At 44.8% G+C, this 22,887-nt stretch overlaps 1 protein-coding gene across 2 annotated transcripts in view; it reads left to right on the top strand.

Annotated features, from left to right (window-relative positions):
• The window catches only part of SPAST (spastin), a 74,977-nt gene that overhangs the window by 31,569 nt on the left and 20,521 nt on the right, over positions 1–22,887 (top strand). For both annotated transcript variants that reach the window (XM_044289617.1, XM_044289616.1), the window contains 5 exons: positions 3,156–3,249; positions 11,654–11,728; positions 11,827–11,898; positions 19,963–20,038; positions 21,725–21,816. In XM_044289617.1, the coding sequence (XP_044145552.1) occupies positions 3,156–3,249; positions 11,654–11,728; positions 11,827–11,898; positions 19,963–20,038; positions 21,725–21,816 (409 nt within the window). The remainder of the gene's footprint in view (positions 1–3,155; positions 3,250–11,653; positions 11,729–11,826; positions 11,899–19,962; positions 20,039–21,724; positions 21,817–22,887) is intronic.

The following is a 22,887-nucleotide window of genomic DNA, read 5'->3' as shown; positions in this document are numbered from 1 at the left end:
TGCTCATCCCCTTTCACTTCAATAGGACTGAGCTGCTCTGAGGCCATGTCACCGATGAATGTGACATCACTGGTCTAGGAAAAGAGGGAAGGCCGCGTCGCTCACAGGAGCCCCACTGCTTTTCAAACAGCTGATCGGCGGGTGTCAGACCCCCCACTGATCAGACACTGATGACCTATCCTGAGGATTATGTCATTAGTACAGTCCTTATCAAAAGTTTAAGACCACTTGAAAAATGGCAAAAAAAATCATATTTTTTCATTGTTGGATCTTAACAAGGTTCCAAGTAGAGCTTCAACATGCAACAAAAAGAAATGAGAGTGAGACAAAACATATTTTTGGACCACATGCCTTTTTTAAAGGCCAAATCTGTGCAAAGATGTGGTTTCATTGTCATTTTCTGCCAGATAGTCACATGTTGTGATGGCAAAGGCAAAAAAAAAACTCTCCCTTTTTGAACGTGGTCGGGTTGTTGAACTGCATGAGCGGGGTCTCTCGCAGTGCGCCATTGCTGCTGAGGTGGGACGCAGTAAGACAGTCATTTGGAATGTCTTAAATTATCCTGAGGGTTATGGAACAAAAAAGTCAAGTGGAAGACCCAAAAAAATTTCATCAGCACTGAGCCGGAGGATCCAATTGGCTGTCCGTCAAGACACTGGACGATCCTCGACCCAAATTAAGGCCCTTACTGACTGCAGCCCCATAACCATCAGACGGCATCTGAGACTGAAGGGCTTCAAAAACAAAAAATGTCTTCAAAGACCTCGTCTCCTTGAACGCCACAGAACTGCTCGTTTGGACTTTGCCAGAGACCACCAAACATGGGACATTTAAAGGTGGAAGAAAGTTTTATTCTCTGAGAATTTTTTTTACCTTTTTGATAGTCCTAATGGTTTCCAACATTACTGGCATGACGAGCAGATGCCACCTGATATGTTTTCTACGCGCCACAGTGGAGGGGGTGCCATAATGGTCTGGGGTGCCTTTTCCTTCAGTGGAACAATGGAGCTTCAGGAAGTGCAGGGGCGTAAAACGGCCGCTGGCTATGTCCAGATGTTGCAGAGAGCATTCCTCATGACTGAGGGCCCTCGTCTGTGTGGTAACGACTGGGTTTTTCAACAGGACAATGTTACAGTACACAATGCCCGCAGGACAAGGGACTTCTTCCAGGAGAACAACATCACTCTTTTGGCCCATCATGCGTGTTCCCCTGATCTAAATCCAATTGAGAACCTTTGGGGATGGATTGCAAGGGAAGTTTACAAAAATGGACAACCGTTCCAGACAGTAGATGGCCTTCGTGCGGTTGTCTTCAACACTTGGAGAAATGTTCCCACTCACCTCATGGAAACGCTTGCATCAAGCATGCTGAAACGAATTTTGGAAGTGATAAACAATAACGGCGGAGCTACTCATTACTGAGTTCATGTTTGGAAGTTTGATTTCTGTTCTGGGGGGGTTAGTTTTTTTGTTTGTTTTTGGGAGGTGTGGTCCTAAACTTTTGATCAGCTTGAAAAACAGCCTGTTTCAGTTTATGCGTTGTTTTTAATTTAATTGAATGCTCAAAAAATGTTTTGTCCCACTCCCATTTCTTCTTGTTGCATGTTGAAGCTCTACTTGGAACCTTGTTAAGATCCAGCCATGCTAAGTTATTTTTTTGCCATTTTTCTAGTGGTCTTAAACTTTTGATCAGGACTGTATTAGAATCTTGGAAAACTCTTAACAGTTTCAGGACGAGTGTAATTTCGTTCTTCAGGACAAGACACAAGTTTGCAGATTTTCACACACGTTAGTTTAGCAGCCATAACTTTATTTGTGATGTGTGTTGTTTTTGCTTCATTTTCATAAAATAATTCCGGTTTCATAGAATGCAGTTTGTGGAAGAATAGAAAAATTTTTATGTTTTCGCACCACCTCTGTTTTCTCTTGGTCCATGACAGTGGGGAGACCAGTGAGTGGGCAGCCAGCTAAATACATGGTCTTTAGAGACCTGAAATGACCTTTGTATATAGGCAGAAGATGGTCCTTTTAAAGGGGTTGTCTCACCTCATCAAGTTATATTTTATTATCTTTTATACCACTGAGTAAAGTAACTTGCTAATGTAGTTTCATTAGCAGTAATGGCTCTGGTCCCCACTATCTTCCTTCTTCCTCTTTGTAGACTTCTCGTCTCTAGGGATTACGGCCACCGCTGCAATGCAGCAGTTATGGCCGCGAGTGCGCACTGAAAGGAAAAAAAAAAAGCCGGTCTTTCTGGTGGCTGGGAATTGATGGAGAGGGCCAGTGCGCGCACAGGGCTGCATGCATGCACGCACATTATCTCCCAGTCCCGTCCATCTCTCAATCTTCACATTCATGTAAGAAACGGATCGCAGCAACCTCTTATCATTGGTTGTCACGATCTGTACAGGGTCTGCTCCATTGAGACTGCTAGTGATTCTGATACACTAGTAGCCTCAGGAGTGTGCACGTACAGGCAAGAGGCAAAATTATATTATCCAAGCACTGCTTGCCTGCTGCATCACTCAAAGCAGAGGCACCGCCCCACTATAGCTTGGGAATTGCCCCTGAAGCCGTGCACCGAGGACTGAAATCAGCAGGTGAGACAACCTCTTTAAGTGGTTAATACTAGCCAAGACGCTTTGTATTAGCAGTGTATAGTGCTGCCATATGATGTTACAACCTACCATTGCCTTGCGTTGTTGTTCATGCAACTATTGCAGGTAATCGTTCACATTGAAATTGTATCCTTGCGTTTTTTTTTAAAGGTGTTTGTCTTTTGAGCGGTTTCACTGTACTCTATTTAAAAGACATTGTGGTATTATTATTTATTATAATAAAAAATTATATATATATATATATATATATATATATATATATATATATATATATATATATATATATATATATATATATATATATATTATTTTTTTTTTTTTTTTTTTTACTTTCTGTATTAGTTTTGACTTTACAGCCTGAAATATAGCTCAATCATTCTTGCACTTCAGAGCTCAAATCTGCTTACACTAATGACTATGTATATTTGTTGCTGTCTTTCCCTTACATACATGTGTTTTTTAATTTTTTATATCTAAACTTTTATATATAAACTGTGTTATTCCTATGTTAAAATTTTTATTTTAATTTTTTCTTAGTGGGCAGTCTGTGAAGTTTTCTGACATAGCAGGCCAGGAGCTTGCTAAACAGGCCTTACAGGAAATCGTTATACTTCCATCTATTCGTCCAGAGGTATTTACTTACTTATGAATGTACACTGTATACCGAGGGAGTGAGTATTTCATAAAATTTTTTTTTTCCCTTTTCCTATTGGGATCTTTTATTATCATTATCTAGACAAAAATTTAGTTTAAAGAATCTTCAACCTCTTAACGCAAAACGCTGTGCACGTATGGCAGGGGATGCATTGCCAGAATGCATTTCGCCGTACATGCACGGCGGGCTTATCGGACGGGCACCGGAGCGGTGCGCCCCCGATCACTGCAGGGGTCCGGCAGTCCCTGGTAGCTGGACCCCTGCTGTATCCGCCGGCATCGCTGTAAAAGCTGATACTGGAGGATTAACCCCTCCTATGCAGCTGACCATGACATAGAAGGGGTTTGTGTCAGGTGAAGAAGTGCGTAGAGTCCCCGCTCTACTGTGGCAGTGACTCGATGTGTCAGAAGGCAGCCCGATGCTGTGCAGATTTTGGTGTAGAGAAACCAGCACTCACATTCAAGTGCACGCTGCACGGGAGAGGACGTCAATCCACAGCAATATATATAAAGAATCCCAGCAGTCGTGATGCTGTGCAGAGGCTGCCCAGTGCTTTGCACGGCCTTGGGACCTGCCATCTACGGGTGCTCAGGAGAACCAGCCTCAGTCTGTGGTTCCTAGGCAACCTGTTAGTGTATTACTCTGTGTAATACACTAACAGGCAATGCATTACAATACAGATGTATTGTAATGCATTGCAGAGGGGATCAGACCCCCAAAAGTTGAAGTTCCAGAGTGGGACAGAAATAAAGTTTAAAAAAAAAAAAGGTAAAAGTGTTTTCAATAAAAAAAAAGTTTCACGTAAAAAACAAACACCCCTTTCCCTTGATTTTTTTAATAAAAGAAAAAACACACATATTAGGTACCGTCACGTCCGTATCGACCCGCTCTATAAATATATCACATGATCCACCCCGTCCGATAGACACCATAAAAAGGTGTCGCTGCGTCCGTAACAACCTGCTCTATAAAAATAGCTCATGATCTAACCTGTCAAATGAACGTTGTAAATGACAAAAAATAAACCAGTGCCAAAACTGTTATTTTTTTTGTTACCTTGCCTCACAAAAAGTAATATAGAGCAACCAAAAATCATCTGTACCCTAAAATAGTACCAACAAAACTGCCACCTTATCCCGTAGTTTCTAAAATGGGGTTACTTTTTTGAAGTTTCTACTCTAGGGCTGCATCATGGGGTCTTCCAATGTGACATGGCAAGTTAAAATTATCCCAGTAAAATCTGCTCTTTAAAAAACCATATGGCGTTCCTTTCCTTCTGCGCCCTGCCGTGTGGCCATACAGTAGTTTACGACCACATATGGGCTGTGTCTGTAAACTACAGAATCGGGGCAATAAATATTGAGTTTAGTTTATTCTGAAATTTCATCTCCATTTTCCATTAATTCTTGTGGAACACCTAAAGGATTAACAGCGTTTGTAAAATCAGTTTTTAATACCTTGAGGGGTGTAGTTTGTAAAATAGGGTCATTTTTGGGTGGTTTCTATTATGTAAGCCTCACAAAGTGACTTCAGACATGAACTGGTCCTTAAAGGGGTTGTCCCACTTTGCTTTTTTAGTCTTACCAGCAGTAGATGTCCTGATAACTTCCTGGTTTGGCTCCTGTAGTTGAGTGAAGGCTTGCCACGCCTCCTCATGACTCACCCTGAGAGCTCAGTCCTTGCGTGCTCGTTCATGTGGATGACTCATCCACATGGAGCTGTATGTGAGGTCCCGCCCCCCCCCCCCCCAGTATAATATACATTGAGTGCGGGCCCCCCCCCCAGTATAATATACATTGAGTGCGGGCCCCCCCCCCCCAGTATAATATACATTGAGTGCGGGCGCCCCCCCCCCCCCCAGTATAATATACATTGAGTGCGGGCCCCCCCCCCCAGTATAATATACATTGAGTGCGGGCCCCCCCCCCCCAGTATAATATACATTGAGTGCGGGCCCCCCCCCCCCAGTATAATATACATTGAGTGCGGGCCCCCCCCCCCAGTATAATATACATTGAGTGCGGGCCCCCCCCCCCAGTATAATATACATTGAGTGCGGGCCCCCCCCCCCAGTATAATATACATTGAGTGCGGGCCCCCCCCCCCCAGTATAATATACATTGAGTGCGGGCCCCCCCCCCCCCCCAGTATAATATACATTGAGTGCGGGCCCCCCCCCCCCCCCAGTATAATATACATTGAGTGCGGGCCCCCCCCCCCCCAGTATAATATACATTGAGTGCGGGCCCCCCCCCCCCCCCCAGTATAATATACATTGAGTGCGGGCCCCCCCCCCCCCCCCCCAGTATAATATACATTGAGTGCGGGCCCCCCCCCCCCCCCCCCAGTATAATATACATTGAGTGCGGGCCCCCCCCCCCCCAGTATAATATACATTGAGTGCGGGCCCCCCCCCCCCAGTATAATATACATTGAGTGCGGGCCCCCCCCCCCAGTATAATATACATTGAGTGCGGGCCCCCCCCCCAGTATAATATACATTGAGTGCGGGCCCCCCCCCCCCAGTATAATATACATTGAGTGCGGGCCCCCCCCCCCCCCAGTATAATAAACATTGGTGGCGCAGTGGGAAGTGCCAATGAGGGTTAAAAAAATAAATAAAAAATTAACTCTCCTCCACCTATTGATCGCGCAGCTGCTGGTCTCCTGTTCTTGCTTCAGGACCTGTGGTGATGTCACTGAGCTAATCACATGGTCCATTACCATGGTGATGGATGATATGATGTACCATGTGATGACCACAGTGATGTCACCACAGGTCCTTTCACAGGTCCTAAAGAAAGAACAGGAGACCGGCATCTACGCGATCAATTGGAGGAGGTGAGTTAATTTTTTATTTATTTTTTTAACCCTCATTGGCACTTCCCACTGCGCCACCAATGTTTATTATACTGTGGGGGGTGGCCGCACTCAATGTATATTATACTGGGGGGGGGGGGGGGGGGGCGCACTGCGCCACCAATGTTAATACAAATGCAGGAGGTGGGTGCCGGAGTGAAATAGCCGGCACCCGACCTCTATGATAGGGGGCTGCGATCAGCGGCAGTTAACCCCTAAGGTCCCGCTCCCTGTCATAGAGGTCGGGTGCCGGCTATTTGATTCCGGCACCCGCCTCCTGTATTTGCGCATGTGCGGACGTGTGCGTACTTGTAGGAATGGAGAGGCGGCCCGAGTACTTGTTCAGCTGTTGTGCGCAGGCGCGGCACAGCGATAAGGCCGTATCCATGGGATACAGAAAACAACAAAGGAATCGCTTTACATGATTTTTTGAATGAAAGGTAGCTTTTGGATAATAACATAGATAGGAAGATATGTTGTGTGGGGGGTAAATACAATATGTGACAAGAAAACAATCTCAGAATGGCCTGGATAAGTAAAAGCGTTTTAAAGTTATCACCACATAAAGTGACAAATGTCAGATTTGCAAAAATCAGTCTGATCCTTAACCCCTTAAGGACATAGGACGTACCGGTACGCCCTATTTCCCGAGTCCTTAAGGACCAAGGACGTACCGGTACGTCCTGACTTTAAAATCGGCATTCCGGCGCCGCAGGGGTTAATTTGAACAGGATGCCGGCTGAAATCATTCAGCCGGCATCCTGTTAAAACGCCAGGGGGGGTCATGTGACCCCCCCGTGTCGGCGACCGCAGCAAACCGCAGGTCAATTCAGACCTGCGGTTTGCTGCGCTTTTTGCAGTTTCTGATCCCCGCGGTCCCTGACCGCGGGGATCAGAAACTTTAGAGTGTCTAAAATCAATATAGTACACCCCCCCCCCCCCCTGCACCCCTGCATGATTTGATGGCAGCGGGTGGTGCAGGGGGGGTGTCGCAGGCGGTGGGGGCGTTGCGGGAGGCGGGCGGTGCGGCAGGCGGGATCGCGATCCCCGCCCGCCTCCCATTGAATAATCGTTGGTGTACAGTGGGTATACCAGGGTGCCAGCACATTGCTGGCACCCTGGTATAAACGGCTGACATCGTTGATGTGATGTCAGCCGTTTAACCCTTTCCATACAGCGGTCCGTACGGACCGCTGTATGGAAAAGGTTAACAGTAAAAGGGAGCTCCCTCCCTCTCCGATCGGGGGGGCTGCTGTGCCTTTGAAGCCCCCCGATGGGAGAGGGAGAGAGCCCCCAGACAGCCCCCCCAGAGCCCCGTCCTTACCCTTCCCCGTCTGCGCAGTTCTGACCATAACTGAGCAGACAGGGAAGGTTCCCATGACAACAGGACGCCTGCTCAGGCGTCCTGCTGTCCATGGTGCTGAACAGATCTATGCTGAAAGCATTGATCTGTTCAGTGTAAGTAAAATACAGTACAGATACCTATATAGGTTCTGTACTGTATTTTACAGACATCAGACCCACTGGATCTTCAAGAACCAAGTGGGTCTGGGTAAAAAAAAATAAAAAAAAAATAAACTACACATATTAGGTATCGCCGCGTCCGTAACGACCTGATCTATAAAACGGTCATGTTACTTTCCCCGCACAGTGAACGCCATAAAAATAAAAAAATAAAAACTATGAGAAAATTGAAATTTTGCCCACCTTACTTCCCAAAAAAGGTAATAAAAGTGATCAAAAAAGTCGCATGTACGCCAAAATAGTACCAATTAAACCGTCATCTCATCCCGCAAAAAATTAGACCCTACTCAAGATAATCGCCCAAAAACTGAAAAAACTATGGCTCTTAGACTATGGAAACACTAAAACATCATTTTTTTTGTTTCAAAAATAAAATCATTGTGTAAAACCTACATAAATAAAAATAAAGTATACATATTAGGTATTGCCGCGTCCGTATCGACCGGCTCTATATAAATATCACATGACCTAACCCCTCAGGTGACCACCATAAAAATAAAAATAATAAATTGTGCAAAAAAAGCAATTTTTTGCCATCTTATGTCACAAAAAGTGTAATAGCAAGCGATCAAAAAGTCATATGCACCCCAAAATAGTGCCAATCAAACTGTCATCTCATCCCGCAAAAAATTAGACCCTACTCAAGATAATCGCCCAAAAACTGAAAAAACTATGGCTCTCAGACTAGGGAGACACTAAACAATTTTTTGGTTTTAAAAATGAAGTTATTGTATAAAACTTACATAAATAAAAAAAATTGTATACATATTAGGTATCGCTGCGTCCGTGACAACCTGCTCTATAAAATTACCACGTGATCTAACCTGTCAGATGAATGTTGTAAATAACAAAAAAAAAAACGTGCCAAAAAAGCTATTTCTTGTTACCTTGCCGCACAAAAAGTGTAATATAGAGCAACCAAAAATCATATCTACCCTGAACTAGTACCAACAATACTGCCACCCTATTCCGTACTTTCTAAAATGGGGTCACTTTTTTGGAGTTTCTACTCTAGGGGTGCATCAGGGGGGCTTCAAATGGGACATGGTGTCAAAAAAACCAGTCCAGCAAAATCTGCCTTCCAAAAACCGTATGGCATTCCTTTCCTTCTGCTCCCTGCCGTGTGCCCGTACAGCGGTCTACAACCACATATGAGGTGTTTCTGTAAACTACAGAATCAGGGCCATAAATAATGAGTTTTGTTTGGCTGTTAACCCTTGCTTTGTAACTGGAAAAAAATATTAAAATGGAAAATCTGCCAAAAAAGTGAAATTTTGAAATTGTATCTCTATTTTCCATTAAATCTTGTGCAACACCTAAAGGGTTAACAAAGTTTGTAAAATCAGTTTGAATACCTTGAGGGGTGTAGTTTCTTAGATGGGGTCACTTTTATGGAGTTTCTACTCTAGGGGTGCATCAGGGGGCTTCGAATGGGACATGGTGTCAAAAAAACTGTCCAGCAAAATCTGGCTTCCAAAAACCATCCGGCGCACCTTTCACTCTACGCCCCGCTGTGTGGCCGTACAGTAGTTTACGGCCACATATGGGGTGTTTCTGTAAACGGCAGAGTCAGGGCAATAAAGATACAGTCTTGTTTGGCTGTTAACCCTTGCTTTGTTAGTGGAAAAAATGGGTTAAAATTGAAAATTAGGCAAAAAAATGAAATTCTCAAATTTCATCCCCATTTGCCAATAACTCTTGTGCAACACCTAAAGGGTTAACAGAGTTTGTAAAATCAGTTTTGAATACCTTGAGGGGTGTAGTTTATAGAATGGGGTCATTTTTGGGCGGTTTCTATTATGTAAGCCTTGCAAAGTGACTTCAGAGCTGTAGTGGTCCCTAAAAATTGGGTTTTTGTAAATTTCTGAAAAATTTCAAGATTTGCTTCTAAACTTCTAAGCCTTGTAACATCCCCAAAAAATAAAATATCATTCCCAAAATAATTCAAACATGAAGTAGACATATGGGGAATGTTAAGTCATCACAATTTTTGGGGGTATTACTATGTATTACAGAAGTAGAGAAACGGAAACTTTGAAATTTGCTAATTTTTCAAATTTTTTGGTAAATTAGGTATTTTATTATGCAAAAAAATTAATTTTTTTGACTTTATTTTACCAGTGTCATGAAGTACAATATGTGACGAAAAAACAATCTCAGAATGGCCTGGATAAGTCAAAGCATTTTAAAGTTATCAGCACTTAAAGTGACACTGGTCAGATTTGCAAAAAATGGCCTGGTCCTTAAGGTGAAAATGAGCCTGGTCCTTAAGGGGTTAAAGGGGTATTCTCTCAAACAAGATTTATCTCCATTTTACAGGACAAATTCATGATTGCTAGGCTCCGCTGTGAGCTCCCCCCCACCAATCCCAAGTCCTGATGGAGATGGTCATATGTACAGTTGTCAATTTTGCATGGTCCCTTTGGTCTTTGAATGTCTGTGTGAGTTTGAAAACATCATCATGCTGTATTTTTTGCACTCAACTTGACATTTTTTATTCATTTTAGGGGTCAGTTTTTTTTCTCAGCATGCTCTAGGTATGGTAATTTTCTGGCTTGTTTCACTTAGGCTTCTTTCATTCTTGTGGCCTGTTCTAAGACGGGATCTGCTGGAAAACCAGCACCTACCCGGCAAATATGCCAGGATTCGTCCAGATCTCCCATTGTGGTAACATCTGGCTACGCTGGATCCAGAGAGCTCCGGCAGGCTGTTTGTTCTCTGCTTAAACAGCCTGACCGAGAGCAGGCCGCAAGTGTGAAAGTAGCCTTAGGCCAGACACAGACAATCGAGTTCAGGCATATGGCAGTGTTTCCTTTCTGACCTCTGCTCCTCTGATAGGATTGCACAGCATTATAGTGATTCAGAATGCTGTCTGTTCCTCCGAGACCTGGAGTCTTTTGTATTACACTCGCTGACGGCGTTATGTCCGGGTAATTCTGTCAAGTACAGGTCTCTTAGGCCCATTTCACACATCCGTTATTTCCATCAGTTTTTGTAAGCCAAAACCAGGCATGGAGGCTACTTGGGTATCAGGTATAATGAAAAGATTTGCACCAGTTCAGTTTTTTTGACACGCACCTGGTTTTGGCTAATAATACTTGATGGAAATAACTGATCAAATAAGTGACATGTGAACTAGGCCTTAGAGCAATGATGGCTAACCTTGGCAATCCCATTCTCCATTTATTTCTATAGAGTTCTGGGAGCAGCCAAGCAAGGCGGGCATCTTGGGAGTTGTAGTTTTACCACAGCTGGAGTGCCAAGATTAGCCATCACTGCCTTAGAGTCACACAGCATTATAATGCTGTGCGATGCTGTCACAGCAGCTGATTTCAGAACGGGAATTTGCACTGCCATACGCAGCGAGTTTCTCATGCTGAACTCGCTTGTGTGTCTCTGACCTTAGTCTTCAAAAATGGCAGTAAATAAAAAATAGGACTAATCTAATAACGTACCTTTATTGCGGCCACCAAATGTGTCTCAACTGGCTTCAAACTCGTCCTCCTTTTCAAAACTGCTTGAGTGATGTTAATGGCTAAATGACAATTTGCTGTAATGGGTGTACCCCCCACTTCTATGATGCGGACTTCATCCCAGGCTGTGTCATTTGTGTGATAGCAATATCAGTATTGCATCCCTAGAGTATAAACGAGAAGTACCAGAAAGTCACATGTACAAAATGTAAAAAAAATCCTAATCGAGTGATGAGAATAAACTTGAATGAGCTCTTATTTGGTGACCCCGACTGCCCCAGCCTTGCACTTGGCAGGCTACGAATTGTTGCCTTAGGATGGGGTAGTCATGTTTGGATCGGTGAAATCACTAATTGGGGGAAGTGTCTACAACGATTCATTTTGTATTGGGTACTCTTCAAAAACAAGCTGTACCAAAAGTCACCTTGTTGTTCTTTTTGTGAAATGTACACAACGGCTGTACATTAGAGGAGGTTTATGTCCTTCATCTTTAAATACGCTAATTACTTATCCTTTGCTTCTAGTTGTTCACTGGGCTTAGGGCTCCTGCTCGCGGACTGTTATTGTTTGGTCCTCCAGGAAATGGAAAAACTATGTTGGTAAGATTTACTGCACTACAAGTAGGTACTTTCAGTATGATTTGATTTTTATATTTATTTATTTTGTGTTTTTTGTTTTTTTCTCCTCTACCTCTCAGGCGAAGGCAGTGGCTGCTGAATCAAATGCAACCTTTTTTAATATAAGTGCAGCTAGTCTCACCTCTAAATATGTAAGTCGCATACTCCTGCTAAGTGTTCTTAAGGGTTGACCAATGTACATGATGGTGTATACTTGGTTTCAAATTATGCAAATGTAATTGGGTAAACTGTCACCTTGTTTCTGCTAATATGAAATGAATCTAAAATTATTATTTTTTTTTGGCGTTTATTTAAAATAAAGAAACCAAATGCCTAATTTAAAAAAGGACTTTGCATCTCTCCTGAAATACAGTTATGTGCAAAATAATAGCAGTGTGTTTAAAACAGCTGAGAAAATCTCATTCCTCATAATGGCATTTGTTTCCATATACACAAAGGCCCTGGGAGCTTTGCACATTCAATTCTAAATGAAAACATGAACAAAATATACATTTTTAAACTGAAAACGAAGAAAAAGGAATAATATACTGTTAAAAAAAAAAATAAACAGCAGTGTTTGCATTTTCAGTGTCAAACTGGAATATTTCCACTATAAAGTGAAATTTTGTTTACAGGTTTAGCTTTTTGTTATTCACTGAAGTAATATTTGGTTGTATAACCTTTATTTCTGGTAACTGCTTTACATCTGTGTTGCATGGAGTCAACTAACATCTGACACCAGCGAACAGATATTCCAGCCCAAGCTGACTGGACTACATTCCTCAGTTCTTCTGCATACTTGGGTATGGCATCAAAAACAGCATTTTTGATGACTCTCCCCAAATTCTCAATCGGAATGTGGTCCGGGGATTGGACTGGCCACTTTCGTAACCTCAATCTTGTTGGTCTAGAACCAGGATGTTGCCCGTTGCTGGTGTGTTTGGGCTTGTCGTCCTGCTGGAACACCCACTTCACGCCAAAAACAAACAATGCAACGGCACTCTGCAAAGACAAATAATAAAATAAATACTATAGTGCCATGCCATACTCACTAGATAATTTTTATTAAACCGTTTTTGAAAACTATGCAAACAATAGGGACAACAGCGTCCCTCCTAGTATGGTATCAATGGACATAAAAGGTATACAAATCCGACAGCTGTGTCCCAGAACCCCACCCAACTCCTAGCGAAGAGACGGGTATCAAGATCCAACCATCGCTATATCTCACCACTATACAGATCCAGTAAACCCAGCTCACAATGAGCGCCATAACACCATAAAGCACCTACCCAGTTACCATAACGCCCTCTGTACAAAAAAAAGAAGAAAAGAAGAAAAAAAGAATAATCATGAACATATAGGCTAGTGGTGGCGAACCTATGGCACGGGTCCAGAGGCGGCACTCGGAGCCCTCTCTGTGAGCACCCAAGCCCATGATGTACCAATATGCCTCCGTTTCCCTGCCACTCATCAGCGCAGGGCGCACTGTAAACAGCACAGGCAGCGCACTGAACGTAGGCAGACTATTATAGCTAAATGATAAAGTACATGGAAGATATACTATATTGGTATTTAGGTTAAACTGCTGTGTTGGCACATTGCGATAAATAAGTGGGTTTTGGGTTACATTTCCTTGGTCCGGCGGCGTCTTCCTGAACGCCGGGGAGAAGAGTGGTCGGAGTGACCCTACTCTGTGCTGGGGCCATTGTTAATTGAGGCCCCGGCTTCATTTGGGGCCCACTACTGGGGGCGTCCGTTTCCACGACTGCATCCTCCTGAACGCCCCTGGGAGAGGAGGGGGCGGAGTTTCCTCCTCTGTGCGCTGCTTCTTGGTTGGCTCTGTTCTGGGGCCATTGTTCATTGAGGCCCCAGCTTTTGTGTGGCCTGCTCCTGCAGAGCACCCCAGCTGCTTATTTTTCACTGGCCGGTGTGTGTTCTGGGGGGCGGGGCCAGAGATTATGGGTGGACACTGAGAGCTGTTTGCCACGCCAGCAGCAGAGCAGAGGGAGAGTGGGCTCTGCCCACTTTTTTGGATTCAAAGCACTTGGCGGGACGCTGATGGACTGGCTTGCTGCTTGGAGGGACACAGGCTGGGTAAGTGCTTTTTCTCCCTTCTTACAGGACCTAACCTTCCCCTCTTTCTCGGTGCCAGGACTGTCTCAGCCCAGACCACAGAATAGGCGCGTTCCCTGTTTGGGATGGTACAGGATGTCTCCAATACCAACAAAGCTATTGTGGATATAGTGGTGTGTTTGTTGGCAAGGCAAGTCCTTTGACCGGTCTGACTCGGGGGATTATGGGGTGCGTGCCCATTGTGGCTGTCCCACAAAATGGGCCAGAACATTCCCCCCCCCCCCCCCCCCCCCCCAAAAGGGTGTCTATCTCCCGTTTCCTCGGCCTCTCCTCCTCCTATTAGAGCCTCGCTCCAACGTGTCCTCAGTTGAAGAGGCATGTTCTGAGGAGAGAGGGTCAGATGAGGACGTTGTCTGGCCGGAGGGTCCAAACTGACTAAGAAATGGTCAGCTCCACCTATAGTGGGCCCGCCAGTTTCCCGCTTGGCTAAACATACTACCTTGCCAATGGCGGATGGGGCTTCTTTTTCTGATATCAAAGAGAAGCTGGAAGCGTTTGCAAAATCTGCCATTGAAGCAGTGGGCACAGCGCTGCAGCCGGTGTATGACTCTACATGGGTGAGCAAGACTATGGGAGAGTGGGCGAATAATTTACGTTGGGGTCTCTACTCGGGAGTCCCCTCGGGGGAACTTGCAGCTCTCGCATGCCAGTGCATATATTTGTGAAGCATCTTTGGACGCAGACAGGTTTATGGCTCGCTCGTCAGCCCTGTTGGTGGCTATTTGGGAGATAATGCTTCAAAGCGGACCCTGACGGCCCTCCCCTTTACTGGCAGCAGGCTTTTTGGTAAGCGCCTGGATGAGATCATTTTGGACGCTATAGGTGGTAAGGGCACCCATTTACCACAGAACAGGGGGCAGTCTAATAGGTTAAAAAAAAGCAGAAGACTTTTTTTCGCCCCTTTCAGAGTTTTTCCAACCCAAAGAGGGTGTCCGACAAGTCGGCCACGGATCAGCAGCCCAAGCCTTCCTTCAAGCTGCTCCCTTCAGGTCGTTCCCATCAACAGGGCTTCAAGTCCTTTAACCCTGGTCTTTTGTTTGGGTGGGCAGCCTGTGTTTCGGCATGTTTGGCTGGCTCACGTCTCAGATGCGTGGGTAAGGGAGGTCATTGCAGAGGGCTACAAGCTGGATTTCAAATCCTCCCCTCCGTCCCATCGTCTCCTCCGGCCTCTCCCGCAGCTGCAGATTCTTATTTTTTTTTTTTCTGGCAATTTGCACGCTGCTGCAGCAAGGTGTGATTGTTCTGGTTCCTGCGCAAGACCATTTTCAGGGGTTTTACTCCAATCTCTTTGTGGTTCCCAAAAAAGAAAGGAGATTCCGGGTGGAGTCACTGAGCTCAATCATTGCGTCCATGGAACCAGGGGAGTATCTGTCTTCGATAGACATCAAGGACGCTCATCTTCACGTGCCCATATGTGTCAGTCATCAGAGGTTTCTCCGGTTCGCAGTGGGTCCATTTCATTACCAGTTTGTAGCCCTCCCATTCGGCCTGGCCACGGCTCCCAGGGTCTTTACGAAGGTTCTGACGGCAGTCACAACGCTGCTCCATGCCAAGGGGATTGTGGCGATCCCTTACTTAGACGACATCCTGGTGAAGGGTCTGTCGTTCCAGGGGACGGCGGACAGCTTGAACATTGTTCTAGACACTCTGGAGCACTTCAGATTGTTTCTGAACAGGCGTCTTGATCCCGGTGAGTGAGCTATTCACCCGCAGGACTTTTGGGCCATCTGTGAGAGGTGGGGTCGGCCGAATGTGGATCTCATGGACACACGGTTCAACAACAAGGTTGAGGACTTTGTTGCGCGGTCCAGGGACCCGATGGCATGCGACGTGCTGGTGATGCCGTGGAGTCGGCTTGCGTTTCCTTACGTGTTCCCGCCTCTTCCCTTCATTCCACGTCTTCTCCGGAAGATCAGGTCCAAGGGACTTCCCGTCCTTCTCGTGGCCCGAGATTGGTCGTGTAGGGGACAGCACACGTCCCTAGTCGCCCTTCTCGCCGGCGAACCTTGGCGTTTTCCTATTCGGGAGGACCTTCTGTCGCAAGGCTGATCTTCCACCCAAATTTAGGGCCGCTACATTTAATGGTATGGCTGTTGAAACCTCCGTACTGAAGGCTCAGGGTTTTTCGTATGCAGTGGTCCAGACTTTGATTCGGGCCATGAAGCCATGGTCTTCCAGAATCTACCACCAGACCTGGAAGTCCTACTTTAGTTGATTTGAGCGGTGAAATCTGTCTCCCTTTCGTTTTCTTTGTTGCAACTTTTGGCTTTCCTGCAGTAGGACATGGACTTGGAGCTGGCTGTCAGCTCCCTCAAAGGGCAAGTGTCGGGTCTCTGCTTTCTTTTTTTCAGCGGAATTTGGCTTTGCTTTTGGCGGTTATGACTTTTCTGCAGGGGGTGATCCTCCATCAGGATAAGTGTAGTCCTTACTGCCGAAGGTGGTGTCGACTTTCCATCTAAATGAGATTCTCCCTTTTTTGTCTGGACCCGTCTCATCCTCGGGAGCAGTTGCTCCATACCCTGGATTTGGTAACAGCTGTTCGGCTCTATCTATCCCAGACGGCATCTTTCCGGCGAACAGATTCCCTGTTCGTGATTCCGCAGGGACAGAGGCGAGGGCTGGCCGCATCAGACTTCCATTTCCCGATGGATTCGTTTGGCCATTGTGGAAGCGTACCGCGTTAAGGACCTTGCCCCACCCTTCTGGGTGACTGCTCATTCGGCTCAGGCAGTGGGAGCCTCTTGGGTGGTGCATCACGTGGCTTCAGCCGTCCAGGTGTGCAAGGTAGCTACTTGGTCATCTTTGCATACTTTTTCGAAGTTTTATAGAGTGTACATCTAGAGTTTTGCAGACTGGTTCTCTGGTTGACGGGAGGGTTGCTTGTTATGCCCACCCTTGGAGACTGCTCTGTAATGTCCCATGGTCAAAGCATGTGTCCCCCAATGAGATGGATGAGAACTAGATTTTTGTACTTGCCATAAAATGTTTCTCTTCCGTTTATTGGGGGACACAGCTTCAACACACACATTTTTTGGTTTGAGGGTCTTTTCGGGTTTGTACATAGTGTGATTTTCTTGTCTGGCTTCTCCTACTACTTTTACACTAACTGATTTAGCTTGGTCCCTGAGCTAAAGAGGCAGGAGCTTTGTGTGCTTAGTGCCCGCACATTTGCTGCCCTCTTTCTTTAAATGAGGGCCATAATTGACACCAGTTTCTTGACAGAATGAATGACCTCACTAATTTAACCCCCCCCCCCCCCCCTTATTAAATAAGTCAATTACACCTAATTAGCAGCATACATGTCATGACTTGATTCTTTTGGTTGCCCATTACTCGGCTACACCTAGTAATGGTTTCTCATGTATTATCTTTTCTGCCAAAACAGTAATTAAACACATTAGTGATGTTAGACTGCTTTTATTTGCACATAACTATCTGTTTTACCAAATACTTTTTATTATTTTTAACAATAACATATCAAACAATCCTAATTTTACATAGCAGCAATATATTAGTGTATTACACATGTCAAGAGTTAAGCGACATTTTAATAACCAGCGCTGCACTGGGAAATACATTTGGAAGGATAATTATGTATAGCCATTCATTCTCACTGGACCTGTGGAAATTCAGGAAATTATTCTCTTACTAAGGTTAGGAGGGCAGGACCCCAGATTTTATTGAATCTATGTAGACCGTTATGCAGTCATCTCTCCTGACATTTCTGTTTTGCCAAATATTTTTATTCTTCATAAAATACCAATTCCCAAGCATCGTGTCTTACAACTTTGCATTGTGCTGTTCCTCTGTTATACCTCCTGGGTGTTACCAGTGACATTGTCATACAGTGTAGGATACACCCTTTTTAACCTACCTGCTTTTAATATACAGTAGCGGTCAAAAGTTTTAACACCCCTTATCATTCTATTGTTTTTCTTGTTGTTTTCCTTTTGATGACAGCTTTGCGCACTCTTGGTATTCTCTAAATCGGATTCATGAGGTAGTCTCCTGGAATGGTTTTCAACTAAGTCTACTTTCACACTCGCGTTTTGGCTTTCAGTTTATGAGATCCCTTCAGGGCTCTCGCAAGCGGTCCAAAACGGATCAGTTTGCATTCTAATGCATTCTGAATGGAAAAGGATCCGCTCAGAATGCCTCAGTTTGCATCAGTTCAGTCTCCATTCCGCTTTGGAGGCTGACAGCAAAACGCTGCTTGCAGCGTTTTGCTGTCTGTCTGAAACTGAGCCAAACTGATCCGTCCTGGCAAACAATGTACGTCAATGGGGACTGATCCGTTTTCACTGGCACACTAGAAAAAAACGGATCCGTCCTCCATTGACTTTCAATGCTATGTTAAAGATAATGCAAACGGATCCGTTCTGAACGGATGCAGACGGTTGTACAGGGTGGGCCATTTATATGGATACACCTTAATAAAATGGGAATGGTTGGTGATATTAACTTCCTGTTTGTGGCACATTAGTATATGTGAGGAGGGGGGGGGAACTTTTCAAGATGGGTGGTGACCATGGTGGCCATTTTGAAGTTGGCCATTTTGAATCCAATTTTAGTTATTTCAATGGGAAGAGGGTCATGTGACACATCAAACTTATTGGGATTTTCACAAGAAAAAACAATGGTGTGCTTGGTTTTAACGTAACTTTTTTTTATTCTTTCATGAGTTATTTACAAGTTTCTGACCACTTATAAAATGTGTTCAATGTGCTGCCCATTGTGTTGGATTGTCAATGAAACCCTCTTCTCCCACTCTTCACACACTGATAGCAACACCGCACGAGAAATGCTAGCACAGGCTTCCAGTATCCGTAGTTTCAGGTGCTGCACATCTCGTATCTTCACAGCATAGACAATTGCCTTCAGATGACCCCAAAGATTAAAGTCTAAGGGGGTCAGATCGGGATACCTTGGGGGCCATTCAACTGGCCCACGACGACCAATCCGACCATTTTATTAAGGTGTATCCATATAAATGGCCCACCCTGTATTATCTGAACGGCTCCATCCATGACGGATCCACACAAAACACTAGTGTGAAAGTAGACTAACCTCTTAGTGACCACCAATACACCTTTTTATGGAAGTCATTAAAGGGCCTTAGCCTGGGCCACCACCATTTCACGGCAGACCAGTCTAAGCACAGTATAGGCTCACATGAGAGAGCTGCGTTCCTGCCCTAGCAGCCTGGACCGGCAGGAATGCTGATCTGGGCTGTTTAACCCCTTACATGCTGTGGGCAATGGCACCTACCACTTTTAAGTGGTGACAGAGCGGACTCCCTCTGTCCCCCATTAGCACTCTGCAAATGCGATCGCGGGGGTGCCCATGTGTGTATAGTTTGGCTGGCACCTGGTGTAAGCCCCAAGCCTGCCTTGAGTGTTCCCCAGCAAGCTGTGCCTTTCTGTTGCAGCCTGCTGGTCAATGTCAGTATAGCCCAAAGTATATGTCAGTATAGCCCACAGTAAGGCCCAAAACAGACTGGTCACACTGAGGGATTAACAGGTATGCGTCAATGACATAACCTCCACAATGACCCGCACTTAGGCTAGGTCTACACGATGACATGTGTTGCATGGATTTTTTGCGACTGTCGCGTCGCATGTTGCAGTGCGACACCATAAACTAGCATAAGAATTGTTGCGCGACAAATGTCGTCGTGTAGAGCTAGCCTTAACCCAGCTGAGAAGTTTTGGGAGGAGCCGTGCTGCAGAGAGAAAGGAAAATCAGCCAGCAAGTGCCCAGAACTTATGGGAACGCCTTCAAGACTGTTGGAAAACCGTTCCAGCAAATTACCTCATGAAGCTGATTGAGAGGATGCCAAGAGTGCGCAAAGCTGTCATCAAAGCAAAATGGGGTACTTTGAAGAATATAAAATGTAAAACATATTCTGGTTTAACACATTTTTATTTTATTTACTACTTAATTCTATTGTGTGTTTCTTCATCGTTTTTATGTCTTCAATATGAATCTACAATATCTAAAGTAAAGAAAAATCATAGAATGGAAAGGTCTGCCCAAACTTTTAGTTATTTACCTTTATATGTTTTGTCTTCCCTTTTTAGGTGGGAGAAGGTGAAAAATTAGTGCGAGCGCTCTTTTCTGTGGCTCGAGAACTACAGCCATCTATTATTTTTATAGGTAAGAAAAATCTGGCTGATTTGTGCAACAGTGAACTGGTAGTTTGTTACATGTGACTTCTGTTTTTTGTTTTAAAGTCCTTTTTGAAGTTATATGTTCTGTAAGGCCTCTTTCACACTTGCGTTGTCCGTATCCGGCGTGTACTCCACTTGCCGGAGGTACACGCCGGATCCGGAAAAACGCAAGTGTACTGAAAGCATTTGAAGACGGATCCGTCTTCAAAATGCTTTCAGTGTTACTATGGCACCCAGGACGCTATTAAAGTCCTGGTTGCCATAGTAGTAGTGGGGAGCGGGGGAGCAACATACTTACAGTCCACGCGGCTCCCGGGGCGCTCCAGAATGACGTCAGAGAGCCCCATGCGCATGGATGACGTGCCATGCGATCACGTCATCCATGCGCCTGGGGCTCCCTGACGTCACTCTGGAGCGCCCCGGGAGCCGCGTGGACTGTAAGTATGTTGCTCCCCCGCTCCCCACTACACTTTACCTTTCAATGGGCATTAATTCCGGATCCGGCCTTGCGGCAAGTGTTCAGGATTTTTGGCCGGAGCAAAAAGCGCAGCATGCTGCGGTATTTTCTCCGGCCAAAAAAAGTTCAGTTCCGGAACTGAAGACATCCTGAATGGATTTCTCTCCATTCAGAATGCATTAGGATAAAACTGATCAGGATTCTTCCGGCATAGAGCCCCGACGACGGAACTCTATGCCGGAAGACAAGAACGCAAGTGTGAAAGAGCCCTTTGGGAATGCTGTAGTTAAAGGAGTTAGAAGAGTTAAATAATCCCCCCCCCCCCCCCCCCCTTCATTAAATAGCAAAAGATGTCATACTTGACATTTTTCTTCCCTGCTGCTTCCAGCGTCCTGCTCCGGATAGCTGCCTGGCTGCAGTGGTGGCATCCTGTGCACACCAGGTCACCCTGTAGCCAATCGCTAACCTCAGCAGTATGCAGAACATTACTGCTGAAGCCAGTGGCTGGCTGCAGCAGTGCAGTGCAACGGATATCCCTACTGCATCCATAAAAAACAAACAAAAAAACATGGGTATGACCGGAGCACAATGCTGGAAGTGACAGGGAAACAAAATAGTATGTATGGTTTCTTTATTTTTATTTTTTTCTATCACTCACTAGTTTGTCTAGCTGTAGAGTATCTTAGTTTGTTTTACAGTGGGTCCCATCATGTTACTGCTCTGGTCGGCTGATGTTATAGCCCTTATTTCTGAACCCCTGACAGCTCATAAGCCACATTGTTGTTTGATAAGTATTTAGCCGTCATGAGTGCATATGAGTTATTAGGGAATCAGAGAGAGGACTATACATCCAACCAGCAGAGCAGCATGATGAGAACTGTAAAACTGAAAATTGCAGACCAGAAAAAGTATTTTCTATTATAGTGTCTGTGATGTGTGGTCTGCGAATTGCCGATCGCACATTACAGGTGTCCATGTTTTGTGGATCCAGACCAGCCACAGGTTTAATATCTATAGTCATAGCATCATGTAAGGATGAGACAGTAGTTCGTTGTAATATAGTGAGTCCAGGTTAGCGAGGCCGTGGTCGCCCCCAGGAAATTTGACTGTAGTGCAGGTCCTGTTTCAAGGACTGAATACCTTGAAATTGGCCTAAACGAGGACTTCAGATTTACTTCAGTATGTAATTTCAATTTTCCCTGTCTGTCTTTACAGATGAGATAGATAGCCTTTTATGTGAAAGACGAGAAGGAGAACATGATGCTAGCAGACGATTAAAGACAGAATTTTTAATAGAGTTTGATGGTGTAAGTAATGTCTTTATAAGCTTTAGCATCCCTGATTAACCCCTTAATGACCCGGCCTGAAAAGGCCTTAATGACCAGTATTTTATTATTTTTTTTTCTCTTGCCTCTGCATTTTAGCAGCCATTATATATTTTTAAAAAAAAATTTCCCTGTGGAAATATAGAAAATAACAATTTTTTTTAATTCATTGCACAAGAAAATTTATTTCATACTTTTTACTTTTTTTTTTTACTATTTTAAATGTATTTTTTTTATAAATGCCAATTTTGTTTTATTGATTTTTTTTTTCTCGCATTATATGTAATTACTGTCTTATAACTTTATTTCAAACTTTTATAAAACTTATAATGTACTAGCAGAAGGACCCGACTTCGCACGAGTATATTTCATTTTATGATTCCGTGTCGTAAAAAAAAAAAATATCCACAGTTTTCCCCATAACAGTGACCTCTTCAGTGACCGCCCCTTTAGCTGTGACTTTCACAGTGACCGCCCCTTTAGCTGTGACTTTCACAGTGACCGCCCCTTTAGCTGTGACTTTCACAGTGACCGCCCCTTTAGCTGTGACTTTCACAGTGACCGCCCCTTTAGCTGTGACTTTCACAGTGACCGCCCCTTTAGCTGTGACTTTCACAGTGACCGCCCCTTTAGCTGTGACTTTCACAGTGACCGCCCCTTTAGCTGTGACTTTCACAGTGACCGCCCCTTTAGCTGTGACTTTCACAGTGACCGCCCCTTTAGCTGTGACTTTCACAGTGACCGCCCCTTTAGCTGTGACTTTCACAGTGACCGCCCCTTTAGCTGTGACTTTCACAGTGACCGCCCCTTTAGCTGTGACTTTCACAGTGACCGCCCCTTTAGCTGTGACTTTCACAGTGACCGCCCCTTTAGCTGTGACTTTCACAGTGACCGCCCCTTTAGCTGTGACTTTCACAGTGACCGCCCCTTTAGCTGTGACTTTCACAGTGACCGCCCCTTTAGCTGTGACTTTCACAGTGACCGCCCCTTTAGCTGTGACTTTCACAGTGACCGCCCCTTTAGCTGTGACTTTCACAGTGACCGCCCCTTTAG

The sequence above is a fragment of the Bufo gargarizans genome, chromosome 4 (assembly GCF_014858855.1).
Source record: "Bufo gargarizans isolate SCDJY-AF-19 chromosome 4, ASM1485885v1, whole genome shotgun sequence".
NCBI lineage: Eukaryota > Metazoa > Chordata > Amphibia > Anura > Bufonidae > Bufo > Bufo gargarizans.
The sequence above is the reverse complement of the archived record's forward strand: the minus strand, read 5'-3'. Positions and strand labels throughout refer to the sequence as shown.